At 47.0% G+C, this 14,424-nt stretch overlaps 1 protein-coding gene across 11 annotated transcripts in view; it reads left to right on the forward strand.

Annotated features, from left to right (window-relative positions):
- Positions 1–109: 109 nt before the first annotated feature.
- Positions 110–14,424, forward strand: part of LOC119012727 (kinesin-like protein KIF13B) — a 32,242-nt gene continuing 17,927 nt past the window's right edge. For 3 of the 11 annotated variants that reach the window (XM_037086795.1, XM_037086791.1, XM_037086796.1), the window contains exons 1-16: positions 194–487; positions 1,541–1,623; positions 2,626–2,719; positions 6,792–6,804; positions 6,949–7,009; positions 7,406–7,498; positions 9,412–9,592; positions 9,828–9,915; positions 10,035–10,169; positions 10,637–10,749; positions 12,383–12,494; positions 12,903–13,115; positions 13,202–13,312; positions 13,536–13,670; positions 13,759–13,889; positions 14,178–14,264. In XM_037086795.1, the coding sequence (XP_036942690.1) occupies positions 1,554–1,623; positions 2,626–2,719; positions 6,792–6,804; positions 6,949–7,009; positions 7,406–7,498; positions 9,412–9,592; positions 9,828–9,915; positions 10,035–10,169; positions 10,637–10,749; positions 12,383–12,494; positions 12,903–13,115; positions 13,202–13,312; positions 13,536–13,670; positions 13,759–13,889; positions 14,178–14,264 (1,637 nt within the window). In that variant the 5' untranslated portion in view covers positions 194–487; positions 1,541–1,553. Of the gene's footprint in view, positions 488–1,540; positions 1,624–2,625; positions 2,720–6,791; positions 6,805–6,948; positions 7,010–7,405; positions 7,499–9,411; positions 9,593–9,827; positions 9,916–10,034; positions 10,170–10,636; positions 10,750–12,382; positions 12,495–12,902; positions 13,116–13,201; positions 13,313–13,535; positions 13,671–13,758; positions 13,890–14,177; positions 14,265–14,424 lie in introns of all 11 variants that reach the window. The other 8 variants (XM_037086790.1, XM_037086793.1, XM_037086794.1 and 5 more) reach the window with 6 other exon arrangements.

Here is a 14,424-nt window from a genome sequence, read left to right on the forward strand (position 1 = left end):
GTTTCACACGAGGATATTAGGGTTTTTTCCACTGTTCTGAGCGAAAAGCACAGACATGCAGTATCTACGGATCCTCACGATGGCGCTGGATCCCTTCGCAAACCGTCCCAGCGAGAGCCGAGCCGAGCCGAGCTGAGCGCAACTTGGAGAGAACTCACTAAACCTCGCAGTAAATCCCTTGAGCTGCGAGGCTGACATGGCTTGACCGATCTCTGCGGGAAGTTTCAGGAAATGCAACAGGTGTCAGAGCCGCAGGTAATGAACCGTGTGCTGCCGTAAGTGTCTGCGGGTTCACACACCGGCGGGGTCACCCGGCGCACTGTACCGGGGTCAGTCACGTTGATCAGCGGCCAGTATGAAAACATTTGACCCGTGTGTGTGTTCGCTGTGCTCCAGCTCTCGTTAGCGTCCCGGGCTAGCTGCCGTGTGTTCCTTGAAGGTGCCTCTGTGCGTCGGACGGGGGAACAACTGCGCAGTCTTTCACACGGTTTGTTCTCTGCTCTTCTCAACATGTTCAGCCGCTTTTAGCTCGTTTCTTTATTTATTTTGTTTTTACACGCTTCTTTAAGTGTGAGTGTTGTTGTGAGTCTCACTGCTCATTTACGGACACTTGTTGTTTCTCAGCGCCAGGAATCTGCGGTGTCAAGATCCATGGTTGCGTTCAGGTGTAATTCGGGATCTGAACGCCTCTTTTTATCGGACTTTACCGCTTCTTCTATTTTATACCAATATTTATTATGAACATGCAGCATTTCTGTCCAGTAGCTAACGTGTCATGTGGCCCAGTGACTCCAAACCAACGCCGAATTGTATAACTAAATGGGACAAATAATACACACCCCTTTTTATAACATTTTACTTTCTCTTCTATTTAATATGAGTACTTATTAGCAAAATTGGGCATTCTTTTTAATAGCTTAAATATTATGTGGCTCACTAACTCCAAACTAGTGCCGAATTGTATGTCTAAATGATACAAATAAATCACATGTATTTTTATTACATGTTACTGCCTCTTGTATGTTACATAAATATTTTTAATCAAAATTCAGCACTTTTTTCCAGTAGCTTACATGTCATGCGACCTAGTGACTCCAAACCAACGCCGAATTGAATGACTAAAGTCGACAAATAAGACACACCCCTTTTATTACATTTTACTGTTTCTTCTATTTTAAATGAATATTTTCAATCTAAATTCAGCAGTTTTCTAAATAGCTTCCATGCCATTTTTAAGTACATAGAATTTATTAAACTTAATTTATTTATCTTGCCTTTTAATTTCCTTTTCTGTGATTTTTAATTACTTTTACTCCTTTACTTGTAGTTACTCATTTAGATTTTTTATGTTTTCTTTTATGTGTTCTGCCTTCTTGTTTTAACTCACCTTAGACTGGACTTCCTTGTGTTTGTTGAGTGCTTATTCTGTAATATTGTCTTATTGCCTTTTGTTCGGTTGTCAAATCAGTTTGTAAGCTCTGTTATTATTCTATTATTGTAATACAGAGGGTAACTGTCTTGACTTGTGTGTGTTGTGCAGGTCAGGTGGCACCATGGACGACAACAGCCTGAATGTCTCCAATGTGAAGGTCGCCGTTCGTGTGCGACCAATGAACAGGAGAGGTGAGTGCAGCGTCACACGAGCCTTGTGACAGTCACTGATACAAGTTTTGCACCAAGCAGTGACTCATTAGTCTGTTTGTCACTGGTCAAACAAAGGTTGTTGTTATTTTTTACAACTCTGCCCAGTTCCAAAGGGACTTATCAGCACTGCAGCGCTCTCTGTGTGTGAAGTCTGGGTTAATTTGTAGTTTTCAGCAAACAATAGTGGCTTCGTTCCAGTGTTTTCCAGGGTTTGTTTTCCCCCGTCAGGCTCTGAAAAGGTCTATTTTGCCCCACTTTGGAAAAGTTTTGGCTGAAGTGGTGTGGGAGTGGAAATGGTGGACGGTGACATCACTTCCTGACAGAACGGGGACTATAATGAATGTACTGTGACATGTTTGATTCACTTTCACTGAACAGCTGAGCAGGGCTGAAGCGCCAGCTGACACGCTGCCTTAAACTTCAGAAAACCTTCCAGTCTCGACATTTAGTGTGGAAGAAGTCATGAGTGCTGCTCCAGTAGGAAGTGTCAGGACTGTCTCCGCCTTCAGAGAGCTTCTCCTCCAGCCTGGAATGAGGAAGAGAAGTCGCGACCCTGCTTTTCCTCATATTCTGCTTATGGAGCAGTGAGCTGGTTGTAATGTTTGCACAGGCGAGTCCTGGATGAATCATCATTAATAAAACTACTTCCTGCCTCTCCATGTTGTGATCACGAGGAGCTGGCACACACACACACACACACACACACACACACACACACACACACACACACACACACACACACACACACTGTGTATGCCACCTGTTGTCCTGTGATGACAGTTGTGTCAGTGACAACTGAGGAAAGTTATCATGACGATCAGTGTGTACGTGCTGTTTCACTACTTGAACTGAACATTACAGTTACTTGTAAGCCCAGTTCACCCGTCACTGGTCCTGTGCTGAAGGGAAATGCCTGTTTTTCATGTTAGTATGTTATTGTCACTTTTCTCGTTAACGTCATTAACTTATCTTCCAATCTAGAGAAAGAGCTAAAGACAAAATGTGTGGTGGAGATGGAGGGGAGTCAGACCGTTCTGCATCCAGCCATCACCAACACAAACAAAGGAGATCCTCGGTAAGCTGCACACAGTTCAACACGCTCGTTTATCACATCGTCATCTGTTTAATGCAAAACCATCCAGCTTTTATAGATGCGTAAAGTCTGCAGTCCAAAAACACGCTCCGCTCCAGGTTTTCATAGTGCTCTCCCAGAAAAAAACCCCATCCAGAGACACAGTCAATTATTCACAGATTCTCCGTCAGTGATGCATTTTAATTGCATTTCTTAATGCATGATGCAAATTACTGTTACAGGTATAAAGGTGCACGTATCTGTTCTTCTTCTAAATCACATCACAGAGAACAAGACATGATGATAATTCCTAAGTTTCAGGTGAATCAGTGCAACTGATGAAAATGTTTACCGACACCGGACAGATTTTTGTGTGTATGTTCCATCAAAATAGTCGCAGCCAGATAAATCTTTCTTTGGTCCTGAGTCATGTTTAGGTGATCGTGGCAGATCTGTTCACACTGAAGTCAAAGAGACTTATACGACTTGTTAAAGCCGTGTTGAGACACAAAGTTTAGGACTGAAGACTTGTGCGTCTTGCCACAGGATCTTTTGGTCTTGAATGGTTCCTTCACCTGCACCTGTTGGTCTCGACTCAGCACTTGTCGGTGTTGGTCTGATGGATCTGTTGACATATGAGTGTTGTTACTGTTATGAATTTATCTGTAGCGTTGGTATGAATCAACACAAAGACACCACACCAGGCTTAATATTCAGGAGCTCCTCTCTTTAGTGGTTTCTTCATGTTCTCCTACACGTTGTGATTGCTGATTTCAGTCGACAGATCCAGCCAGCTGAGGTTGGAGGAGCCTCCAGCTGGAACTGATCCCACTTCTACGCAGTAGCGGGTTAATGATTGACGCCCTTCATGTGTGTAGACATGCAGTTATTACAGTGCAGGAGCTCCACGAGCTTCCCTCCCTCAGATCACCTGCAGAAGAGTTTATCTAGACTCTAACCAGCCCGTCAGGTTAGCGCCCAGATCCTCGAAAGAAGCCCAAATCTAAACCTCACCCCACCTGATCCTCCTCCCGTCCTCCTCCCTCTGCGTCCTTCCTGCATCATCGTGTCTTTCTTTACAAAGGGTGTGTCTGTTCCAGCTCAGTCTTGCTCAGGTAGTCACACCAGGATTTAAAGGAGAAGGAACAAAGCGGAGGACAATGGACCAAGATTCAAGACTCAGATTATTTTATCTGATTGCAAATTACACTTGATGCATCTGAGAGCAGAAGTTTGTCTTTGTTTTGTTTTTAATAATGTGAAGCCAGAGTTCCCCTCAGTGCAGTGAGGCCAGCTGTCTGTCCACTGGGTGAATGTGAACGTGTGTCATGTCTCCTGTTGTCAGAACAGTCCACTTCTCTCCCGTCCTCCAGCTGAGCCGGGCAGTGAGTCAGAACCGTAGGTAGGTAGGTAGGTAGGTGCTCCCTGGAGGTTTTGGCCCATTCTCAGGTTGCTGTGTTCAGTAAACATGCCTCAGGTCAGTTCTCTCCTGTCACTGGAGAATGAATCCCTCTCGTTGTAGAAAGAGAGCGTCTCATATTTCAAGTGATCCTATGCATTTTTCTGCGTGATGATGTATCAGTGAATGTCTCTTCTGCCCTGACACGCTTCAGCGGTGGTATGTTTCCCCTGTGGGCTCAGTGTGAACAGGTTCTACAGGCTCAGTGCAACACAGACAAGCAACTCTCCATCACTGATCCCAGAACAGCACAAGTGAGGGAAGTGAAATGTTTCAGCAGCAAGTATTTCTTTCTGAAAATCATCAGTTTCTGTATAAAGGCCCTCTTGATTAGTTTCCCAATAGTAATGTACTGTATTATGAGCTTAATCACTGTAACAGGAAAGCCTTGTTTGTTGTGGAGTCATTCCACAGAAGTTTCTGCTGAGTCAGCTCGCAGCCCGACAGGTTTAACTGAACTGCTTCATGAGCCTCGGGGGGTGTTAATGCTGCGAGCAGGGATGCAGCAGGGGCCTCAAGATGGTGCAGATTAATGGAGCCTTGGATCCCATTTTAACTGCACATGCTGTAAGCAGACCTTGAGTTGTCGCAGGATATTTATCAGCCCCTGAAACCACCTTTCATATCTGCGCTCCGATAAGAGTCCCGCGTTTTTATCTGTCTGTGCATCGCAAATGTTTTCTTGTTTTATAATCTGACTTTGAGAAATGGTGCGTACAGAATCTGCGACCATCCGCCCAGAAGGGCTGAGTGTTATCAGACCGACTGATTCTGGATCAGTCCGGCTGTGTGGACCTGAGCGCTGCGTGTCGTGGCCTCGCCGAGCGCTCGTCCTCCCTCTCCTTTAGTTGACTCCTTGGAGCAGCGAGTCTCTGCCAGTTATCTCAGGAATGTCCTCGCCAGCCCAGGAGAGGACGGGACTTAATGTTGCTCTTTCATGCCAAGTCTCACATAGGGAGGCCTTGTTTCATTACACCACCCACCCCCACCCGTGTGTGTGGCCTTTTCTCTTTAAAGCCTAAATTGATATTTCTGCCTGAGTGAAGACTGTGTGTGTGTGTTTGACTTTACACTTTGAAGCGGGGCTTCTCTGGAGACCTGGTTGATTACCATCACACATATTACCATCAGAAACCATTCGGCGCTTTATAAACACCAGCAGGATGTTGAAGTCTGTTATTTGACAGACAGGAAGTTGGTGTGCTGAAGACAAACGCAGGGACAACAGACGTTAACTCGCTCCATCACGACACCACGAAGCTGCAAGCGAAGAGAAGAGAATATGTCGGATAATTAGATTTGATGTTTGCTGGCTGGAATGTGTTTACTGACTGATGCTGTTGTTAGCTGCACTGTTGTGAACCTAAAACACAGTGACTGTGCTTTAAAGTGCTCTGGTGAGAATGCTGAGCTTTGGGCCTGTGAATCAGGGATACAGAGAAGGTCACATTCCCCGCTTCATTCCCTTGGAGCTAAAGAGGATTAGTCACCTTGACAGATATTTAAGCTCCATACGATTAAAAACACCGTTGACTCGGTATCCTTGAGGCTCTCACTGTGTCCCCCACTGTCTTTGACCCAGAGTCGTGTCAGGGTCTCAGTATTTGCTCGCTCTGCTGTTTTTTTCTGCCGCAGTGTTGTTTGCTGTACTTTTCTGAACTGTCACAGAGCAGCGAGTGAATGTCGAGCACGTCTGGAGGAACAGCAGCGATGACGTGTTATTCAGAGAGACGAAGAGCGTCTGAGCAGGCGGAACCACAGTTCATTTCACTTCCAGATGACTAAACATCACAATATTGAACTTTGTTGATATAAAATGACAAAACTACGAATGATGAACGAACCCAAACAATGTAAAATATTTCTGTAGAGATCTGATGTGATCTGCGACACAGTGACATGGAGGATCATAAAACATGCTGTATGTGGTCGAGGCTCTCTGCCTGTACAGCAGGACGCATCTCTTCACACAGCTGAGAGCTGGTAACTGGTTCATGATCCAAACAGGTTTTTCTCCTTTCAGTTTGCTTCATTGAATTAATTACCAGAAGATTCCCAGAGGCAGAAAACTAATAACTATCTGTCAGCATAAATCTGAATCTGCAGTTTGTGCATTTTGACACATATGTATTATGTATTTTTATTTTTCTTTATCTGAGAGCCATTTAACAGCTGACTGACACGAGCTTATGACCCCGAGGCTGGAACCACCGGCCTGTAGGTTAGAACAGCAGTCATGTGACCGCGAGGGTCGATGCTCCCGGGCAGGCTGGGAAAATGTTGGTGGGAAAAAATATAGAAGAAACGCTCGGTGAGATGAGCAGCTTCTACCTGGGAAGCTTCCAGGTGTGAACGTGACGTGAGAGGTTTGCTGCTCAGAGTAAATATTGACGAGGCCTCGGGGTTCAGCTTTGTGTTCCCTACAGATGTTATTTTGCTCTTAATCTTGAACAAATACTCATGTAGTGATGTAGTAATGACTGCAGAGTATTTGTGTGATGGTTACTGCATACTTACGGGTCAGAACATTAGCATGGCAGCTATCTTAGTTTACATGTTTAATATGAAAATCATTTGGTAACTGATATTTGTTTTTCTTCTGTCTTGTGCCTCCAGGAGTCAGCCGAAGGTGAGAGTTCAGTTACATTTCTCTTCTCACTCATTCTTTATATATGATCTTTCCATAGCAGCACATGATGATTGAATACTCTGTTTAATATCCATGTGTTGATCATCTTCTTGTTGAAACCTGTATCTGCTGTTTTCTCTTCAGGTGTTTGCCTACGACTACTGCTTCTGGTCCATGGATGAGTCCCAGCAGGACAAGTTTGCAGGTTAGCACAGTGAACACAGGATCTGTGTTTCTGCTCTCGATCTGCTGCGTTCTGTTTTTAGTGCAGCTTCACCACTCGGTGACTCATTTATCTCCTGACAGACTGTTTGCTGATATTCTGAACTATTTATGGAGACAAAGAAAGGAAGTGTAAAGGGGGTGTACAGTAAATCTTTCGGCAGCCTGTGTTAGATGTTTTTGGTCCTGAACTAAATGCCCACCGCGTCTATTCTGGGCTGTGACTCTCGACTTGGATGGAAAACGAGAGAACACAAAGTCAGGTCTGAATGTGAAGAAGCTCAGAAAACTGTTCTGCCTCTCCAGAGTTATCTTGAAGTGTAGCTGAAGTTGCGGTCTGTACTTTGAGATGATGAAGTGTGTTTTCTGATGTGTGCAGGTCAGGATGTGGTGTTCCAGAGCCTGGGGAAGAGTCTGCTGGACAACGCCTTCATGGGCTACAACGCCTGCATCTTTGCTTATGGACAGACAGGTGAGAGTTAAAAACCTTGGTAATATTAGAAGTAGCTCTATATTATTGTTAGCTTGAGTGCTTAAAGTGAAACTCTCACCAAAATGCAACCTGGGCCTTCTTTGTGAATGTATATGAGGTCAGACTGATTTTCAGTGGGAGTGCTATGGGCACTTTTATAATAGCATCAAAATCTGTATTTTTAAAACAGTAAGAAGTCTGGACACAACATGAAACTCTGCTGGTAGCATCACCAGGGTCTCTACACATCAACACCAGCAGTTTACTAAAAAGAGAGTTTTTGAACAGCTCATGTTAGCAGTAGCTTGTTCCGCTCGCCGCCGTCCTGCCAGTGGAGAAGAGTCGATGTCAGGATGAGACGTAACCTGGAGGACAGTTCAGGTGGAACTACTGTCTTCCAACAACTGTCCACACCAGATCTCACGTCACTTTTCCGGCTTTTGATTTTAGTATTGTTTCTTACATGAGGCTCCTTTTTCAACTTCAAGGTCAATATTGTTTTTCACTGACGACAAAACAACAAATTATCTGCATTTATATGGAACTGAGCTTCAGGAGCGTTGCACCTTAACTGTCCTCCAGGTTACGTCTCATTCTGAGATCGACGCTTCTCCATGTTCGAGTAAACACGGTAAACTTAGAAGTGCCTCTATCATTGTAATTATGCTTTTACATGAAGGTTTGACTCGGGTACATTTACAAAAAAAAGCCTCGGTTGCATTTTGCAGAGATGACTGTATTCTGAGTAACGTAACTACAAACAGCAGCTGGTTTGTTAGTTTCACTAGATGATGCTTGTGGTTCCACCTGCTGCGTCACGATGCGTTCAGTGTGTGTCTCAGCCGTCAGTTAACACCTGAGTTCTCCTGCTGTGACGTGTCAACATGCTGTGAGAAAGCAGTTTCAAGCTTATTAGCTACTAACAGGACGTTAAATACGTCAGGAGCGATGGAAAGGTCACTGAGGCGTGTTGTGATATTTCCAGTCAGGGCGAGTCGTCACAAGCCAGATGACAAGTCCAAAATATTTGTGGTTCAGCTGCAGTTGGTCCTGATGGCAGAACTTTACAGTGGATGCACGATGACACTGCCTGGGAGACGAACAGAGCTGTGTGAAGCCATTTTAGTATTATTATTAATTTTTTCAGTTGTTTCTCTGTTTTAAATCAAGTCTCATCTGCTTCAACTCTGTTTCACCGTGAAGCTCCAGAACTCTTCTGTGGACTTCGACACTTCACCTGACTAATCTTGATTTTTGGGTGAACTTGTCCTTTAAGCTCTCTCTCAGCGTCTCTGCTGCGTCTTTGACAACATCTGTGTCTTTATATTCTCACTCGAGTGTTTTCTGACTCGGGTTTGGATCAACTTTCCTCTTCGACAAGCTGCACTGCTGTTCACTGAAAGACCCCAAATGTGAATCTCAACATGAATCTTCAGCTGGAAAAAAATCTCAACAAGCAGTTTGATTTGTTTTTAATTGAGGGTGTCTGGATTTTACGCTGCGAACTCGTCTGAATCTCAGCCGCTCGCAGCTTTTTATTCTGGCGTCTGACTCTGGAGGGCTGATTTATCCTCAGTGAATGTGCATGAAAGCCGAGGAGCTGATGTGCTACATCTGTTTATTTATAGTCACATGCAGAAGCAGAATGATGAGCAGTGTTATCCAGATCTGTTCACTAGTTACTGAATGAATTAGTCTGTTATATCGTGTCTCGACAGAGGAGTACATACACAAGACACCACGATACACAACTTATTATTTTATGTTAATGAGACGTCTGTGAGCTAAAGAAGCTTTTATCAATGTTCTCTGATTACAGTCTTGAAGTGAACTTACATATTCCCTCTTTAATATTGCCTGACTGGTTTACAGCTTGATGTTTTTACTCAGAAACACTGACCGTGTGTCTGCAGGCTCGGGGAAGTCGTACACCATGATGGGCTCGGCGGAGCAGCCCGGTCTGATCCCCCGACTCTGCAGCTCCCTGTTCAGCAGGACTGTGCAGGAGGCCCGGGAGGGAGAGAGCTTCACCGTGGAGGTCTCCTACATGGAGATTTACAACGAGAAGGTCCGAGACCTGCTCGACCCCAAAGGGTGAGGAACTGTTCAGCCCAGGTGACATTAAGATGGATTCAGGTACAGTCAGTGTAGAGGAGACCTGAACATCTCCATCTGAAGACTGGCTCTATCTATTTGGTTTTTTGGGAAGGGAGCAACACAGCCGTGTCATGTTGGCAGTTGGTTTGAACAGAACAGAACAGAACAGAACAGAACAGAACAGAACAGAACAGAACAGAACTGGAGGATTAATAACGTTTCCCCTCTGTAGAAGTCGAGCAGCGCTCCGAGTGAGAGAGCACAATGTGTTCGGACCGTACGTCGACGGCCTGTCTCGCCTGGCGGTGGCCAGCTATAAGGTAACTGTAACGCCGTCTCGTTTCTCTTCTGTTTGTCTTTTCCCCTCCGTCACGTCGAGCCGCCAAGGGAAAAACAAGTTATTACATAAAGTCTGAGTGTTTGTTTGTGTCTGTGACAGGACGTCGAGTCTCTGATGTCAGAGGGAAATAAATCTCGTACAGTCGCAGCCACGAATATGAACGAAGAGAGCAGCAGATCCCACGCTGTGTTCAACATCATCCTCACACACACACTCATGGACCTACAGTCTGGGGTAACACACACACACACACACACACACACACACACACACACAGGATCAAATCACTCTCCATGTCTAATCGTTTATTTATTGACATTCCTGTTTAAATGAAACCGATGTAACTCTTGATTATTATGTGATTTGTTCATTTGAATGTATAAAGATATTAAATTGTGTTCCCTCTGGTGTTACCTTAGTTTTACTGTCTGTGTTACGCCTCCTCTGTTCAACTGGAAATTGTGGCTTGTAGCTTTTTCTTTACATTTTCTCAAAACATCTTCACATACAGCGAGATGTAGAACAAACATAAAAACAGGGATTTAACAGAAACACACGACGAACGCAGAGATCCATCCACAAATCTTCTGCAAGTCTCCTCAAATTGCAACTGGCCTAAAGTTTTTCTCTCAGCAGCGTGCGGAGGAGATTTTACGTCATCACGTTTAATGAATCTGTTCTGTCCTGTGGTTCCGGTCCAGACGAGCGGCGAGAAGGTGAGCAAGCTGAGTCTGGTGGATCTGGCCGGCAGCGAGCGAGCCGCCAAGACCGGAGCGGCGGGCGAACGTCTGAAAGAAGGAAGCAACATCAACAAGTGAGTGAACAGAAAGTAAATATACGGCATCAGGACACCAGAGCATCAGTCAGTCGTGTAGTCAGAAACAGAGATAAATGCTCAGCACACAACATCCCAGAGCCGAAGGACACGTCTTCTCATGAACACTTACAGGAAAACTACAAATCTTACTGTCAAAGTGGAGAATAACCAGTGATGTGGAGAAACTTCTGCATTTCCATATTTCCACCTCATTTTCAAATGATTCGCTGCTCATCGATTATCACTGGTGACACTGTTGTGTTGGACACTGAGACCAGAATCAGCCAGATAACTAGTCCGTCTCCTCTTTTGTCCTAAAACCTAAAGACTCTTCATTTACTGCCACAAACGACAAAGAAAGGCAGAAAATCTTCACATTTAAGAAGCTGGAGCCAACAAATATTTGATGTTTTTTCTTAAAAACTGATTATGGAGATTGTTGGTAACAAGCTGCAGCTCTACATGACACTGATGACTTTTAAGACCTCAGTGATCCAGTTTGTACTCGACTCGACTGTTTTCTGTCTTCGCTCGCTGCTGATCCTGGAGTCCATGACCTCACCACAGTCGGTGGTTTGGGTCTGTTTGGTTTCCTCGTGTCGTGAGCTGATCTCTCTCTGCTCGGCAGGAAGCTGTTTCAAGCCGAGATTGTCTTGATGATTTGTGGTCTTTTGGTTGCTCTGTTACATTTCTGTGCTGTAACTTCTCTCCTCCCTGTCCTCCCTCCTCCCTCCTCCCTCCTCCCTGTCTTCCCTCCTCCCTCCTCCCTGTCCTCCCTCCTCCCTCCTCCCTGTCCTCCCTCCTCCCTGTCCTCCCTCCTCCCTCCTCCCTGTCCTCCCTGTCTTCCCTCCTCCCTGTCCTCCCTGTCTTCCCTCCTCCCTGTCCTCCCTCCTCCCTGTCTTCCCTCCTCCCTCCTCCCTGTCCTCCCTCCTCCCTGTCCTCCCTCCTCCCTCCTCCCTCTCCTCCCTCCTCCCTGTCCTCCCTCCTCCCTCTCCTCCCTCCTCCCTCCTCCCTCTCCTCCCTCCTCCCTGTCCTCCCTCCTCCCTCTCCTCCCTCCTCCCTGTCCTCCCTCCTCCCTCCTCCCTGTCCCTCCTCCTCCCTCCCTCTCCCTCTCCTCCCTCCTCCCTGTCCTCCCTCCTCCCTCTCCTCCCTCCTCCCTCCTCCCTCTCCTCCCTCCTCCCTGTCCTCCCTCGTCCCTCTCCTCCCTCCTCCCTGTCCTCCCTCCTCCCTCTCCTCCCTCCTCCCTGTCCTCCCTCCTCCCTCCTCCCTCTCCTCCCTCCTCCCTCCTCCCTCCTCCCTGTCCTCCCTGTCTTCCCTCCTCCCTCCTCCCTCCTCCCTGTCCTCCCTCCTCCCTGTCCTCCCTCCTCCCTCCTCCCTGTCCTCCCTGTCCTCCCTCCTCCCTGTCATCCCTTCTCCCTCCTCCCTGTCCTCCCTCCTCCCTGTCCTCCCTCCTCCCTCCTCCCTGTCCTCCCTCCTCCCTGTCCTCCCTCCTCCCTGTCCTCCCTGTCCTCCCTCCTCCCTGTCCTCCCTGTCCACCCACCTCCCTGTCTTCCCTCCTCCCTCCTCCCTCCTCCCTGTCTTCCCTCCTCCCTCCTCCCTGTCCTCCACCTCTCTGCGCTCCTCCCTCCAGGTCTCTCAGCACTCTGGGTTTAGTTATCTCGGCCTTGGCTGACCAGGGAGCCGGGAAGAACAAGAACAAGTTTGTTCCCTACAGAGACTCGGTGCTCACCTGGCTGCTCAAGGTACAAAGAGACGCGGCCTCGTTCATGCAGATTCCTCTGCTGTGATTTCTCTGCATCCTCAGTTCTTTTCACTCTGCACGCCCACTTTACTCCACAGGCTGCCAGAACAATGTGCATGTTTTCAATCTAAAGTCTGACCAATTAGTTTTGCAGAGTGTCCGTTTAGTTTCAGGGCCCTGCTGGTTGTTTGTCATTAGCTCTGCGCCGTCGGAGATTTGAGCTTTGAGTTTTTAATTTGGGGTTTTTTAAACTAGTGTTTAATTTGCAAATAGTGTTAAATGCAGCTTTGCAGAGACTGTGATCCTCTCAAACACAGCATGATAAATAAACATGCACTCCTCACACATTCTGGATAAATCACAGTATAAAATGTTTTGTTGTGGATCGTCGCTGTGCCTCCACCTGCAGGACAGCCTGGGAGGGAACAGCCGCACCGCCATGGTCGCCACCATCAGCCCGGCCGCAGACAACTACGACGAGACGCTGTCCACCCTGCGTTACGCCGACAGAGCCAAGAGCATCGTCAACCACGCCGTCGTCAACGAAGACCCCAACGCCAGGATCATCCGGGAGCTCCGGGAGGAAGTGGAGAAGCTGAGGGAGCAGCTCACCGAGGCCGAGGTGCAGATGACACCTTCCTGCTCAGGTGTGGTGAATAATAACTGGCTGATGTGTGCAGAGTGTAACTCCGCCTCTGTCTCTGTCAGTCTATGAAGGCCCCCGAGCTGAAGGAGCGGCTGGAGGAGTCTGAGAAACTGATCCAAGAGATGACGGTCACCTGGGAGGATAAACTCAGGAAGACTGAGGCTATTGCACAGGTAACACACACACACACACACACACACACACACACACACACACACACACACTGTGCTTCGGTTCATAGAGGGGAAAGTTCTCATTCTCAAATACTTAAACAGAACTGGGAGCTCTCTGTTCAGTTCCCTTTTTTTACCTTTGCATTTCTTTCATCGCGCAGCTCAAATTCAAAATAATCAACAAATCACTCCGCGTGTTAATGATTCAACTTGTTTCCTGCAGGAGCGTCAGAGGCAGCTGGAGAGTCTGGGTATTTCTCTGCAGTCCTCTGGAATCCGAGTGGTGAACGACAAGTGTTTCCTGGTCAACCTTAACGCCGACCCCGCCCTCAACGAGCTGCTGGTCTACTACCTGAAGGTACAACACACACATACAGCCCAGTGCTGTTCACCTGTACTCACACACGTGTTGTTCATCTGTGTGACCGCCTCTCCTCCGTGTCCAGGAGCACACACGTGTGGGCTCGGCCAACTCGCAGGACATCCAGCTGTGCGGGATGGCCATCCACGCCGAGCACTGCGTCATCGACATCACCGAGAGCAGCGGCGTGGTGCTCACGCCTCACCGCAACGCTCGGTGAGTACTCCACCTGAACCGATGGATCGACTGTTGGGACTTCACAGCGGACAAACCCAGATGCATCTAATATATGAATAAATACACGATTCGGTCTGTAACATCAAGATATTCAGTCACACTCACCTGTGTGAATGGAGCCAAACAAACCATCTACAGATGTGTTGTGTTGTGTTGACGGTGACACATCTGCATGTTGGTTTATTTGTTCTGTTCAGAGTGTGTAGAATGACGACAGTTTAATCTTTTCTCCTCTCAAACATTGTCTCGTGTTGTTGGAACCTGCAGAACATGTGTGAACGGCGCCGCGGTCACCAGCCCGGTCCAGATCCATCACGGTGACAGAATCCTGTGGGGCAACAACCACTTCTTCAGGTGGGCGGCGACTTTGTGTCTGTTCGGTGTTTGTTTCCTGACACAAACATGTTAACCTGATCACAATCTCTTCATTGTGTCTCTTCCTATTTTTCGCCACATCACACTTCCTCTTTCAATCACCCACTTTCTCACAACCACCACCTCCCCGTGCATTCAC

Source organism: Acanthopagrus latus, chromosome 22 (genome assembly GCF_904848185.1).
Source record: "Acanthopagrus latus isolate v.2019 chromosome 22, fAcaLat1.1, whole genome shotgun sequence".
NCBI classification, from domain to species: Eukaryota; Metazoa; Chordata; class Actinopteri; order Spariformes; family Sparidae; genus Acanthopagrus; species Acanthopagrus latus.